This window comes from Ursus arctos, unplaced genomic scaffold, assembly GCF_023065955.2.
Source record: "Ursus arctos isolate Adak ecotype North America unplaced genomic scaffold, UrsArc2.0 scaffold_4, whole genome shotgun sequence".
Classification (NCBI taxonomy): Eukaryota; Metazoa; Chordata; class Mammalia; order Carnivora; family Ursidae; genus Ursus; species Ursus arctos.
In genome coordinates, this window is record NW_026623056.1 from 89,466,583 (window position 1) to 89,482,308 (window position 15,726).

General features: G+C 48.0%; 1 protein-coding gene across 1 annotated transcript in view; it reads right to left on the reverse strand.

Moving 5' to 3' along the window:
- Positions 1-15,726, reverse strand: part of DSCAM (DS cell adhesion molecule) — a 597,611-nt gene that overhangs the window by 12,909 nt on the left and 568,976 nt on the right. Inside the window, 4 exon segments of the mRNA XM_048215087.2 lie at positions 1,490-1,792; positions 3,118-3,315; positions 11,834-11,983; positions 15,325-15,440. Coding sequence (XP_048071044.2) covers positions 1,490-1,792; positions 3,118-3,315; positions 11,834-11,983; positions 15,325-15,440 — 767 coding nt within the window.

Below are 15,726 nucleotides of genomic sequence, written 5' to 3' on the forward strand. Positions count from 1 at the left end.
TAACAGCCACAAAGAGCTTATGTTTTTATCCTATGTTTTTCTGCATTTGCCTTGCAAATAAATGCCAACAACAAGAAAGGCTTGAAATAAAAACACCCACAAATAACAGCTCATCTTCTCCCTGAGGAGGTAGACAGAATGAAAATAAATGAAGCCATCATTCTTTATTGTAGGCTGGCATGAATCTTGACTCAGTTTGGAAGATTAGTTGCTGGATAGACAATTCTTATTTTATATATTTTTATGCATTTATAAGGCTCATTTCAACTGGGCTATACGCCATAAAACCCAAGGGAATTGCAGCAATTTAAAAGCGAAGATAAATTTTTGAAATAGGGCTAGTAGAGTGGTTCACAAAATGGGAAAAAAGGGAAAGAAAACTGGATTCAACAAGAGTGGATAGGCCAGTCCACAAAGGAAAGTCTACAGGCAGCTATTTCACGGTGAAGAAGAAGTGATTCTTCACATGAGAAGTACCACTGGCTGCCACGGCTGGATTCAGTATTTCGATGTGTTTATTTGCCCTCTACAATGGTTTGCGGTTATCTGACCCAACACTTGAAAACTGTGGGTTTCCATAGAAAAAAAAACAAGATTTCTGGCTTCTCTTGAGAAAGTCACTCATCCTGGCCCCCCATTTCCACTCGGGATGAGTTGGCGGGAACATGCTGGAGTCTCTCCCCTCTAGACAGTCTGTGAACTCAAACTTTCATTCATCATCCCCCTTCTCCCTGCTCCCCATCCTCCTCACTTACGCACATCAGCTGCCAGGCCCTTCAGGCCTTAGAACTCAGAGCTGCCATCCACACAGCCAGTCCACTTTCACACGCTCAAGCCAAAGACCTAACAGTGGCTGGCCAGACCCCAGCCAGTCCCTGTCGCTTTGGGTAGCTGGATGAAACCAGGGCCCAAGCACTGGTCCCCCAGCAAGACCTCTCTCCTTCTGAAAGCCCTCGGTACAGCAGCTCTAAAACACAAGCCCCCTGCATTTGAGCCTCCTCTCATCACGCCATGGGGTCTCCCTCTCCCCAGTCTGAGCTCGTTGGGCTCTTCCATGGCTTGAACAATACAATATGCAGAAGCTATGTGTCACTTTCCAGGCCCAGCCTTAGGAGATTGGCTACTTCTACTGTCCGCCTGTGGGGACGCTTGCTTTAGAACTGAGCTGCCAGGATACGAAGAAGCCCGAGCCACCCTGGGGAGAAACCCACCCCGGGAGAGCACGACCAGCACCAGGCCGCCTACGGCAGCCTCCCCAGCGGCCACGGAGCAGAGATGAGCGGCCCCCACCAAGCCCTGACCCCGTTTCAGATCTGTCAACAACGTAAGTCACTGTCGCTGATGGAAACCCGTAAGCTTTGGGGTGGTTCCTTACACGGCAACCTGGACCCAGAGTCCCGAGTCCGGGCACCGGCCGGCTGTCATGGCGGTGGACGCGGGGCAGGAAGTCGCGTCTCCTACCCAGGGGTCTGTGCGCCGCTTCGCTCACCTGGCCGATGTGCCTTTGGCACCGCCATGTTCATCACTCGACCTCCATCCTGAGGTTTGGGGGGAGATGCAGTGAACCTGCAGATCCCCGATTCGGAAGGGGTGCTGGAGGTCAGACTGTCTGTGTACTCGTTCGTCCCTGCCGTCAGCTGCTCCGAGGAGGTGTCGGATATGAAGCACTCTGTGATGGTGAACTTGGCGTGCCTCAGTTGCTCTTCCATCTTGGCGTGCTCGTAGGCCCTGGCCAGTTCTTCGTAAGTGGAGGAGGCACTTTCTGTGGAGACCATGCTGCTTCGCGCGCGATCTGCCGCGTGAGAAAGAGAACAAGACGGATCCGTTACCGCCTTTCGGGCGCCCCCCGGGTGGCCCTCTGTGGCCCGTGGCTGTCTCGCCCACGTCCTCGTGCCACCCAGCCCGGGAACGGGGTCTCTGACTCAGAACTGCCTTTGTCAGCGTGGGGCCCGCTCTGTGCGCCTCGGGGAGCGGGGCGCAGGGACCTTTGTTTCAGCCGAATTGGTCCCAGCCTGGGACGCTTCCATCAATCAGCAATGCCTAAAAAATTCTGCGTTTCGTTAAAATGACTGGGAACTTCGTGTACGCGGAGAGCGGTGTCTACCCTTGCTCCGCCTTGTGAATCAGTCTGTTCTGTGGAGACTTGCCATAATGCTTGGAGCCCTGCAGGTTGGCTCCTCCTGCCCCAGCTTGGCAAGAAGGACGTGACAGTGGTGGGAAATGGGTCTATGATGCTGCAGGATAGTGGCCAGCAGGAAGCATGGCCCCTGGTCCCTCGGACTCATCCTTTGGGACTGCCACCCTTGACGGGGCCCAGAAAGCCACCAGGGCCAAAGGAGGAGCGTCTTGGTCAGAGGAAACTCTATTTTACATACTCAAAAGTTTTGAATCACCTCTGTGGAACTCTGAGACTCTTCTGAGAGAAATAACAGCCATAAAAATAAATGTACAGGGTAACACTCCACCTTTGGAACACTATTTTTAAAGTATATCAGCCAGAACAAAAGAAAATGAGTATAAAAATTTCCTACAGCTATTAGGTTTAGATATAATTTCTTTTCAAAAGTTAAGGTGGGGGGTGGGACAAGCCGTGCTATTCTTAGGCCCTGTCTTCTCTCCGCAGTGAAATCTTGGTGGTTGATGGCACAGACTAGATGACTTACCTTATAATCAACCCCTGTTGAATTGTCAAAAGGATCAGCCTGTGTTCCCTATAGAGGGTGCTATGACCTTGTCATGAAATTTCAAGCGTGGCCTCTTAAACCCAGAGTTGGTAGTGGGTCATGTGCCCTCAGAGTATAATCAGGAATTATTGCAATCGTGTGGGTGAAAATTTTAAAGTATCTGTGTTTCTCTCAGCGGGGTAGGAACTCCAAGGAGAGAAGAGCATGAGTCTGAGATTTAGGACACCTGCAAAACAGATGCTTTTTGCTTCTGCTTTGCAGAAATCACTGGGCCCTGGGCATCATCAGTGTTGCATGGTTGTATTGGTACCTGTTACATAAACAGCCTAACAATTTGAAAGTGGCCTCGAGGGAGCATAAGTAGGAGCCTCTGAAGCCCACCTGTGGGCCCTGCTCATCCCCAGGGTTGAGGAGGAGGCGTGCAGACCCCTACCTGTGTCTTGTGAGGGGCTGACACTGTAGCTGTCACTCTCCTTGTCCATTGATCCCGCAGCCCTGGGCGTCGGCAGCCTCCAGTCAGTGGTGAGGGTGTGTGCTGAAATGGTGGGGTGAGGTCTGTTGAGGGTCCACTGGCTGGCATACCGATTTCTTGCTGTGGGTCCTGCCTTTGCATTTCTCCTGGTGGTAGGATCTGTGAAGAGCCAAAAGAATAATGTACGTCTTAGTGTCTAGGAGTACAGTCTCGTGATCAAAGTGTTGAGGGGGGTTCTTTCCACCCAGCCCTAGGACCCCCTGAAGGACTCATGCCTCATGCCTCCAAGAAGCCTTCCCTGACTGCCCCGGTTCAGAGCATTCATTTCCTTTCTCTTATGCTCTGAGACATTGTTGTGATATGTAAGCATTTTATTTTTTATTTTTTTAAGATTTTTTAATTTATTCATCTGACAGAGAGAGAGACAGTCAGTGAGAGAGGGAACACAAGCAGGGGGAGTGGGAGAGGAAGAAGCAGGCTCCCAGCAGAAGAGCCTGACGTGGGGCTCGATCCCAGAACTCCGGGATCAAGCCCTGAGCCGAAGGCAGACGCTTAACGACTGAGCCACCCAGGCGCCCCATGTAAGCATTTTATTTATTTATTTATTTTTATTTTTAAATTTTTAAAAAAGATTATTTATTTATTTATTTGACAGAGATAGACAGCCAGCAAGAGAGGGAACACAAGCAGGGGGAGTAGGAGAGGAAGAAGCAGGCTCCCAGCAGAGGAGCCCAATGTGGGACTCGATCCTGGAACACTGGGATCACGCCCTGAGCCGAAGGCAGACGCCTAATGATTGCGCTACCCAGGCGTCCCCCCATGTAAGCATTTTAAAAAGTTCTGTGGGGGAGAGGACATGAGATTTGGACTCAGGAGTTATGGACTCAAACCTTGCTCTTGGCCCTTAATGTTTTTGTACCTCAACACACATCACCTAAACTTCCAGAGAATAACCACCATCTTCCATGCTTGGCCAACTATGCTCTAAATGGCCTTTTTATAGTTCTCCTACCTTAAGGGGTTGTTATGGGTTGAATTATGTCCCCCTCAAAAGATATGTCCACATCCTAACCCCTAGTACCTTAGAATGTGACCTTATTTGGAAATAGGGTCATGGCAGATGTCACTAGTTATGATAAAGTCAGCCTGGAGTAGGGTGGCCTTCAGTTTAACGTCACTGGTGTCCTTCTAAGAACAGGAGACAGACACGCAGAGGGTAGATGGCCATGGAACAATGGAGGCAGAGACTGAGGTGCTTCGGCTATAAGCCAAGGAATATCGACGATTGTCCACAACCACCACCAGAAACTAGGCACAGGTGAGAAGGACCCTTCTCTACGGGTTTCAGAAAGAGTGTGACCCTGCTGACATTTTGCATTTGGACTTGTGAGCCCCAGAACGGTGAGACAATTAATTTCTGTTCTTTTCAGCCACCCCAGTTTGTGGTATGTTGTTACGGCAGCTCTAGGAAACAATATCGTGTTATTGTGGTTTCGTATTTACTCGTTGCCTCGAGTAGGACTGTTTTACTCATCAAGTAAATTGCAAGTTCCTGACCAGAAGGATGATATACCCTTTTGTCTGAATGTTCTCTTAGGCCTTTGCATATGGTAACATATCTTTTCAGTGGAATTGTTCGAACTTTGTCAAAGACATGGGTCATTCGATGTGGAGCACACGGTTAATTGGTGTCCAGATTTTATGTCTGCTGTCCTCAAAAACAGTGATTTACATGTATAAAGGCCAGTTCCAGATGCGTTTCATTTTCTCTAAATCTGGAAGCAAAGGCAGCAGGTCAACGCGGTGAGCAGAGTTGTTAGTTCAGCTCTTTGACTGGACACCGGAGTGGACCCCAGCACTGTCTTTTCTGCAACTTTGTGGAAGAGGGGAAAGGCTCAGTGACCTGGAGTGATTTTTCTTGGGCTCCAACCTAAAGGCCACATAAGGTCCTAAATGGGGCCTTTTCCACCATTGAATTTTCTGCTTCTCAAAAAGGAATTTTATGCAGTTGTATTTCAAAACGGCCTGGCCACCTCTCAACACTGCAGTCGATATTTATTGCTTAGCACTAATGAAGCAGGATCAAAAGATCAACACTGAGAGGGCCAACCCTTGGCATTGTGACAGTGACTTACTAATGTGCTTTCGTGGGCCTGGAAGTCTCTCTAGGGCAGGGGTAAGGGTGTTCATCCTTGGGTCCATTCACAGAGCTACGGAAATCTCCGGTACACATAGTCCCCTGGATGAACACACACAGCCCAGGGTCACTTTATGAATGAGGCAATGGAAGCTCAGAGAGAAGTGACACAGCTATCAAGTGGTAAAAAGGGAGCCCAAGACGCCATGGATTGATTCAGAGATTGCCAGCACTTGACCACACATGTCCCCACCCTGGACATGTAAGTATCTAATACAGTGTCCCCATGACACTGGCTCCTTAGTAATGCCATGTTGGATCATGGGAGGCAGACACTTGAAAGTGGTGAAACGACTTTCTTTTTAAATGGAGGATTTTCCTCTGCAAATTCTAGATATTGGACTTTGAACCCAATCCGTCATTCTACAGCACTGGAGAGAAGCATGAAGGTGCAGCTAAATCGATATATTTTAAGATTTCCTGGGTCATCAAAATGCTTCATCTTGGTGCATATTCTTTGGGGCATTGATTTTAAGACACATTTCATCCCTTACTTGCAAAATTCTGCAGAAGACTTTATTGGAAGATATATTTTTTTTGCCTTGATTAGAATGTTAATGTGTTATGCTCGAGAGCCAAGCTCTCTGGACAGCAAGGTATGAATCATAATTGTGTTTCTCCACTGAAATGCTAGGAAAGAGGTCCTCAAAGAGATAGAAAAATATTCTCACGGGTAGGAGGCTAACTATCTTCCAGGTACGATGGACTTCCTAAGTAGAGCTTCAATAAACGGAGCTTGTTATTTAAATGCTAATGAATCTTTTCCAAAAAATTACCCTGTCCCTTACATAAGATTTGAGGATTCTTATTTTTAAAAAAAGTTTTTTAAAGGTTCTCATTTTTATTCTTCTTTATGTTTCTTGCAACTACAGCTGTGGATCAGATTTACTCCTGGCATGGATGCTTGGGTGGTGGGGGTGGGGTGGGGGTGGGTATACGTTTGATCTTCCCACTTCAAGGACACTATTTTCTCAAACCCCTAAACCCTCCCCTGTGTTTCCTCCCACTGACCTGCCCACCCATAGTGGGGCAGGACTGTAGCCCCTTTCTCACTGAGATCGCCCTGTGTGGAAAATTCCACGGTCACATTGTACATGTCAGCCTCTATTCAAAGCCAGAACTCTTTTCAAGTTAATTTTGTTCATTATCCTTTTTTTTCCTAGATGAGGACAGTTTTACCAGTGGCCTGATAACGTTGGAAATATAGGTCATGATATTACTTTCCCTGAACCACAGGCTGCAATTCTGTTCTGCTCTAAGCAAGCACCCTAGAGGCGAAATTATCTCAGTAGGTAGAATATTGGGGTGGTGGACACTTTTTTTTTTTTTAATAATCAGGTTTTGGGAGCTGTTTTGTACCTGAGCTGAACTCTTCGGTATGATAGCTCCTGAGATACCAGCTAAAATAAAAATCTGACTTGGAATCTACTCGGTATCCTCCTTTGTAGGCCTTACGCGGTAATCTACTAAGGAAGTAAATGTTGAGAGTTACTGCCCCTGCATGGAAAGCGTTTTATTTGGCTCCCACCATGCTAATATAAATACAACTTAGTGATGAGCCATCACGCTTGCTAAACAGCTAACCGATGAGAAGGTAAGTGACACAAGTAACGCTTGGCCTTTCAAGACCGGGTCTGAGCCTGAATCAAGCTTTTCTGCCCACTGAATCACATTATTTTAATCATCCTGAATTCAGGATAAGAGAGGATTTGGTGGCTCATAGGGTTATAAAACATGTCACGTGTACTGTGGTCTGGGTATTAATCTGTTTTTGTTCTCTGGCATTCGCTGTCCCATCTCGTCGGTGCTGTGGCCTCCGCTGCACGTGGTGATGACGCTGTGGGGCCTGAACATTCCCATCACGCAACGAACAAATATTTACCAAGGGCTCATCACACACGGGACGCTCCCCGCCTCCATCATGTATTCTCCTGCAGTATGACATCGGGTACAATTCTGCGCGATGGAGCGTGCATTGGTTTTCAGAGTCTCAACAAAAAAGAGTCAATCCGTGCTGTGAACGCTTCTTATTTCTATGTGTAAGTCTACTCAGCCCCTGGACGTCCCCTAAGGAGTATCATCTTCACTTAGCGACAACATGGAGCGGTCGAGCTAGGTGCCTGCCTCTGACCCGGTTTCACTATCTGCTGGCGGTGAGCTCAGCAGACGTGCCCACTTCCCTCATCTGGGAGAGGGGAGTTATCCCTCACCTACCCATAGGACTGTTGTGACACACGGGGTGCTGACCTGTGACTCCTGAGTGACAAATACTTGGCAAGGGTTGGAGCACATCCTGCTTATTGGGAAGAGGGTGGGGGAAGATTTGGTGGGTTGATCAGGAAGGCTAGAAACTCAGTTTAGAGAGGGTTTGGCAGAAAAAAAAGAAAAAAAAAAACCTCATTAAAAAATCAAGACCAGAGGCAATTCAGTGGCTCAGTCAGTTAAGCATCTGCCTTTGGCTCAGGTCGTGATCTCAGGGACCTGGGTTCAAGCCCCGCATCGGGCACCCTGTTCAATGGGCAGTCTTCTTCTCCCTTTCCCGCTCCCTCTGCTCGTGATCTCTCTCTCTCTCAAATAAATAAATAAAATCTTTAAAAAATAAGTCAAGACCAGATGCTGGAGCTCTCCCATGCTGCAGAAAGGAGCTGAAGGGTAGAGCTGATAAGGACAGGCGTGCGGCCTGTTCATTCCCAGTTTAGCTCTCTCTGCATCAAGGGTGCTTGTACATGCTCTTGGCCCAGATGGGTGGATGCTGACGAAGGGATGACTCTGTCATCCCAAAACCCGGGTCAGGTCTAACACGTTTCACTTCCTGTGTCTTTGTACCGTTGCACAGTTCGTGTGCAAGAAGGTTGATTCGAGTTCTCCTGTGATGGTCTCATTGGTAAGTCTCCAGAGCGTGTGCTGGAGAGACTGTGTACATACTTGCAAACCTCCAACCGGCTGGCATCCGGACCCCAGCCCATTAGATGCCCTAGGAAATGTGGAACAAAGAGACGGGCCAAATGGACTCTTAAACGTCCTTTCTTTTCCACCCCCTTTACTCTGACTTCAGAACTTGACAGTGGATTGATGTTTAAGTATGTTTACTGAGCGCCTGCTGTGTGTCAGATCCTGCAGCTGGAGCTGGGGGGTGGGGGACACAGACACAGACACCCACAGATGCCCCACTTTCTCCTGTACCCTAACCCACAGGAGAGACAGGGAGGCACACAGAGCCGCAGACCAAGCCAAGGGATCTCTGTCCTCTGCTTGAAGAGCTGAACAGCCAGTTGTTGGGATTTCTCCCATTCTCATACTGAATTTTTGTTGCAAGTCTGGAAAACTAAAATAAAAGTGCCTAGAAACATAACGTCTATGATGCAGTCATGATCGTGTGCAAATAACGCATCGTAGATGCTCTTCTTAAAACTGAAGAGCCCCCACATTGACGACCCCGTCCTCGCATCATTAGAACAGAGTAATAATGCCGTTTGCAGCCGAGGAAAGAGACCATAAATCCGTCTCTGCAAAGGCGCCTGACTGCAGTGGGGAGAACCAGCCACACGGGACTAAGATGACAGGGGCGCACCACGTGGGCACCGTGACAAACTCAGGGGCACAGGACCCAAGCGGAGAGCCGGGCTTCTGCTGGGGGTCATCTGTGGTGGGAGTGGGACGGATGCCCACTGTTTCCACTTCTAAATGAAAAATGGAGTGTTCTTAGTCCCTCCTCATGTGGTTCTGGAAGGTATATTTAATGAAAAAAATGATCCCAGAGATCTTTTACTAATAATGTTGTGCAGACGCTAAAGAAATAGCTCTGCTTGTTATTTTTTTAAATGTTTTGGAACTAGAGACTGAATTGTGCATTTGAGCAGGTCTGTCTGATGTTTGTAAACCCTGTTGGATGAAGTCCATCACAAATGAAGGAACCAGCGTTCTGAAAGCTGTGCTTGCTGCACTGGGATGGGCTCATCACGGTGAACCCCGAGCATCCCCACACTCTCAGAATGAGGTGCAAACTCTGGAGGCTGGCCCAGGAGGCCTGGTGACCAGGCCCACTCTTTCTCTGGCCCCTCCCCTTCCCCTTTCCCTGTCGCCCACTGCATTCCAGGGATGCTTCTGCCCCTACAAGCCTTAGGAGCTTTTCCCTCCTGTTCCCTCTGCCTGCCCGGCCAGCTCCTGGCCATGACTCAGATTATCTCCTCAATGGCCGTCTCCCCAGATTAACAACCAAAGTAGCTTCTCCCATCGTCCCCCCCCCACATCTCCTGGCTCACCATCTCACCATTTCGTCATTGTCTCCTATTTTTCCCTAGTTCTTTTAGGTAAATGAAAAATGCTTGAGTTCTTTGTTTGCGTCTGATTTCTGCACTAAGATGAAATGAATGTCTTTTTGCATCTTACAATGTACCCCCATCACTGGGCCACATGTTAAGTAAAACCTTAGTAAACATTTTTGAGTCTGAATGCACACATCCTTGCAGTTCCCCTGCTATGCTCCCAGTGTTACAGGTGTGAGAGATGCGGGCATGCTACCCCCTGTGCCTCTGGCCTCTCACTTGCCTCTTGCTGGTTTTAGCGTCTGCGTGTGACCGACATTCACATCTCTGCTGGTATTTTTGAATGTCATCAAATCAACGTTTCCATTAGTCAGGTGAGGGTGTGATCACGCAGTTGGGAAGTTCCCAGTGCTTTGGTATCACCGTTCCCTCTCCTCTGTTTATGGCCGGCCTCTGCGCATTGCTCTGCCAGTCGAACACTGAAGGGGAGGTGAGAATGCTTGCTCGTTTTACCTGGCAGACAGAAGTCGTGTGCTGTGAGTGTGGCAACCTTGAGCGGTCCTGTCCCACGGCACTAAGGGGCAGGAACACACACATCTAACACTGGGGAAGTATTTCTCTGCAAGGGAGCCAGACAATCAGTATCAGAATCAACCAGAATGTCCATTACAATGCGGATTCCTGGGCCCCGCCCCGGACCAAGTGGATCAGAACCTCTGGGGAAGAAGCCCTGGAATGGGTGTTTTGAACAGACATCCTGGGGGATCCTGATGCGCATGAGTCCGGGAACCACTACCTGGGCATCTGTGCTGTTTCCTCCGCCTCTTTCCTATTTTCCTGCTAATGTCTCCATCAGCTTCCATGCTGCCTGGGCATGGAACTCTGAGGTCAAGGATCCATCCATTTCAGTCCCCCTGGGTCTATAGTCTTTCCTTCACTGAATAGCAATCCGTGGTTCAGAAACCCGTCAGTGCAGCGTCCTGAAGTATCCAGACCCTGGACCAGGCAGATGATGATGGGGAAGCCAGTAGCTGGAGAGAACGTCAAGGACCTCGAAGCAGTTTCTAAGAGCCAGGCTCTCGCTCACACCCCCTGCAAAGTTAACTCTTGCTCATGACCTGTTCGGGTGTTCAGTGTGTGCTAATATCATCAGGGAAGGAAGGGGGTGAGGTTAGACAAAAGGGGGAATGAAAGATTTCTTTAGCAGGTTCTTGAGGACAAATTTTCAAATGAATTTCAGTTACAGTTGAAACTGTTTTTAAATGACAATGTTATTAGGAATCAACCGGTCTGCTTCTCGATGCTCGGCGCATTTCACAAATGCCTTTCGAGACAGAACTTATGAAAAATGGCTTTTAACATTGTAATATTTATTTTTCTAATGATAACACTCTGAGAATGTAAATTTTTGCAGAGCGATTAGATTTAAAAGCTAGACATCAAAGCCTTCAAAAAGATAATAATCGGGACATCAATTTCTCAGTCTTTAAAGAGATTTAGAAACCATTTCAATTATGAAGGAATGAGAATATCTAATTAATAAGCTCTAGATACATATTAGGGGATTTAATTTCATTGCAGTAATTAATCCCCATATAGGATGGATGCAGATATTAATAACTAAGTCACGCATAATCCCCGGATTAGCCACGACTACAGTTTTTCTCAAACAGTGTGTGCGGGAGAAAAGCATAAGCTCCGAGGACGGACAGACCCACAGCTCAGTCTTGGCTTCACTACACATCATCCGCACAACTTTGGGCTGTTTACCTAACTTCTCTGAGAATCCTTTTTTTTTTTAACCTGTAAAATAGAGGCTATCCTATGTATTCACACCCATTATAAGTAGGTACCTCACAGGGCTGCTTTACAGGTAGCATACACGACAGAACCTTTTTATCCTAATCCTGGCACAGAATAGATACTCACTAATGTTAATTACCTTCCTCTTTTCCTGTGTCATCCAAATAAAATTACCTTGACCTGAAATTTGTAGCACTTTCATAGTAAATCACTACCAAGGGTGATTGGCTTCAACTGACACAATTTGAATACCAGCTCAGATCGAACAGTAAAAACTCAATGTCCTAATGAAAGATACCATCATGCGTATTCGTTTCTTAGGCATGGGGCCAACGAGCCCCACCTCTGTTTGACGGGGACAGAGCATCAACGTCTTGTTGGCGTTGACAACACCCACACGGTTTGCACTTACTCGTTCCCGGCCGAGCGTCCGAAACGTCCACCAGGGGCCCAGTGGCCTGCGACACTGACTGGTAGTGTACTGTGTGCGTCACCGTCAGGGACTTCTGTTTCGCTGCCTCCCCAAAGTCAGCATCCGTTAACAGGACTGTGGAGCGATCGTCTGCAGAACAGCAAGGACGCAGGAAACCAGACACGTTTACCCCCTTTCCCTGGCTCCCTTGCCTTCTCTCCCCAGATCCTTGTTACTGTTCATCACAACAGCAATTACGGCCCCATCTAAAGCAGCAAAAACCAGTAAAATCTCAAGCACTGTGTTAGAACCCTGCAGAATGCTGAAAACAGAAGGTAGTCTTTAGGGCTTGGCTTTCAGAGCATGAATGAAAGAGAGTGACCACAGAGAGGGTCTTCTCACGAAGCAAACGCTGATTTGGGGAGGCTTGTTGCTGCCACGGCCTGTTGAACCGAGTTTGGGAAGTCTGTGTTTGGCAGGGGCTCACCTGAGCTGCCAGCAGGGATGCCGACACCACCCAGGGGTGGGGCTGCCCTTGCAAGGCAGCTCTGTTTGCAGGACTAGAACACAGCCACAGCTGTCTACGCTTGAGGGGGCCTCACGCCGAACTTGGCCAATGTTTGGGGTTGGGGGGAGGGGAGGGAAAGAGGAGGGCCGGTCTTCAGAGTTTATAGATTCCTCTACTTTAAAGATTCTGAGGTACGTTCCTTTCCTTCCCACCTCTTCTGAGCTTTAATTACTCTAGAACATCCTTTAATTGACTTCTCAAAATGACTCACTTGTCAGATTTCCAAGCCCAGTTGGCATCTGAAGGTTAGAGAAGCAGGAGCGGGTTCAGATGAATTGGGAGCATTTTAGTGCTTGGAAAGGAAGCAGTTGGTTGAGCTGTGTGTCATTATTTGGCTGTCTCAAGATTTTCATTACTTTGTTGTGATACGTTTCACACTTCCTTAAGAGCTTTTTTACTCCAAGGGAGGCTTCCGCTAGGATATATGGATATATTCAGCTGTTTTCAAGCCCTGCAGCCTGGGATGCTGTTCATGCGAGTTTATCAGTCAGGTGGGACCACGCTGCGGCGTGCCTTGACATGGAACGGTGATGTGAAAGTCATAAACAACACAGTGAGACTTCTGTGCCCAAAAAAGGCTCTGAACAGAATGAACCTTACAAAATCCAATTACTCAGGCTCTGGCAGGAGAGGAAAGCCTCTTGAAGTTAGAATAAAATTTTTTGGCAGGGAAATAGAGGAGAGACTGCCAAGGTGTCTGCTGGCATCCCGGCGTGGGATGTGACTCGGGATGGTACCGCAGCAGGAGCCGGGGCTCGGTGTGGGGGGTCACGCCGCAGCCTTCCCCTGGTCCCCAGACTGGGTGGTCTTTCTCCAGAAGCAGGTTCTTACAATTGGACCTGGCATCGGAAGCCCGACATCTACGTTTGTTTTTCACTAATAATACTGACGTGTGCTGGTTTCCGACACGCAGCCCTGCGGAGAGCACTGTGGATTATCTGCGGGGCTAGGGTACAAACTCCTAATGGGAAACTTCAGGTGCCTGTCAGTGTGCGAGGCTAACCATTCATTCTGGCTGGAAATTAATGGCACTCTCCTATTGGATTCTTGTAGTCAGAGCCCAGAGCGTTTTAAAAGCATCACATTTCTACTTCCCAGTAATTAGAAAATGCCATCGGCCAACTGTCAAGCATCACCAGGAGGTAAACGACTCTTGGTGATGGACGAGCCTGTGAAGAACAGGACACAGGTCTAGCAAAGGGCAGTGGCTGCGGACAGAACGATGGGCAGACCTTCCTCTGTTGTCCGGCCAGCAGTGACTACCTATTTTAACTACAGCGGGGACAATGATTAATAAGGGTGAGGAGGAACACTTACCGAATGTTATCACTATATTATAAGGTCAAAGGAATTATATGTTGATTTTTGAACTGATGTTTCAAAGGAAAGTTTGGTTCTCATGCCCAACCCACTGAGTTCATTAAAAGGGATTCCAGCTATACTCCTGAAAGGTAAAGATGATCACGAGCAAAGCACGGTACTTTGTCCTGATGGGAGCACAGATAAAATCTTGTGTATTTTAGGATGAGTAGTGAGCACTCAGACAACACAGGTAGGATTTGAATTTGGTTGATTGAGGGCCACCCTGGGCTTGACCAAACTTCTCCAAGTGTTATGATGCCTGGGTCAAATGTAAAGCCAGCACGTGCAGCCCAGGCCTGAGGATTTAGGAGCCTTTAAGTCAAGATGTCTCTGTTGTTCTATTAGGAACATAATCATGCAGGGCGAGGCAAGGAGCAATGGCGACGTTCTGCCAATCTGGCCATTTACCACTGTTCTTCTGGCAGGAGGTTTCTAGCATAGGTGCCAAGAGTGGGGTAGTTTTAGCCAAACCACAGGATAGGGTTGCCCTGGGACCAAGTGCCAGCAAACACCTTCCAGAACAAACACAGAGTGAAGTTTGCAAAGGGCCAGACTGGGCAACCTGCCTCAGGGTCTGTTTCCATGGATACTGGGAAACTGAGTGATATTTCTAAGGTGAGGGCTTCTGCACAGTAGCTTGTTGATAACGGAAGCAGGTGGTGACAGTCACAGGAGGGCTAAGCTGGCAGCTGTGGGGGCTGGGGGCTGTCTTGGTTCTGCTCTAGTCTACGTGACCTGCAAGCTATGTGACTTCTCGATGCTCCAGTTACAAAGCAGTATTTTTTCCTACGTTGATTGGGTGGGTTAAACGAAATGATGCACATAAAGTGCTTATAAGAGCAGGAGACACTAGAGAGCCCTCAGTAAATGTTACCTACTCTTCTGATCATTATTGCAATGGAAATACAACGTCTCTGGTTCTGGAATAAACAGACCTGCATCAGGAGGCAGTGTGGAACGGCAGATTTCGAATGGAAAGGGCTGGAAGGAGTCAAGACAGCGGGGTTCTGGGTGAACCAGCCGCAGAAGTTCTCCAGGTGAAACATGGATCGGGGTGTTTCCCAAAGCACTGCCAAGGAACCCATTCCAGGATGTCTGCGGGGTGCTGAGGGGTGGGGAAAAGGCAGCTCGTGCAAAGACCCTTGTTTGTTAAATGCTAAGTAGAGTTGAAATGTTTTTTTTTAATGAAGGCCTTACTGGAGCTGAAGAAGGCACTGAGTGGATTTCCAAGTTGGGGTTTTAGTGTGTGGTCCTTCTAGGTTTATTTGATTACAGGTGTTTGTTCTTGGGAGAAGCACCTATAGTCTCTCCAGGAAAGATCCAGCACTGATCAAAGTTGGGGAACTGCTGTCTCAGGTGACCTCTGAGGTATGTATAAGTTCATTCCCCCCACCCCCCACCCCGCGTTTGTCGGTATTTATTATTCTCCTCAATAACAATGATCTCCCTTCTACCTTTGCTCGTGGAGCACTCAAGACGTTCCCCTAGCTACTGGGGTTTGGGCTGAGAGGGCATGGCTGTAGCAGCTACCTTGTGAGAAGCCATGAAGAGGGCACCTTACCGATGGTCTCCATTGTGTCTCTCTCTTCAATCAAAAGCTGAGCCCTGGGTATGTCAATGTGCATTCTCAAGGTCTGTTGTTGCTTGCTCAAGGTATCCGAAGTCCGGGTGTTCTTACTGGGGATACAATAGAGAGGCTGCATGAACACGCACAGCTCAGACTTACGTGATGACGACAGGTGCTTGCACGTCAACCGGGTGTAGTATCAAATTATTTGAACGCCTTGTGGAGAGGGGGGAAGGGGAAAAAAAAGAAAGGAAGGAAAAGGAGAAGGAAAAAAATGATATTTACTGAGTTTCAGCAGTCAGTTGCGAGGTTCAGAGAATGAAAACTGTTAATAGAGATTGATTCCATACTGACAGAACCTTTGGAATTTCCCCTTTCTTGTGTAACATTAAGTAA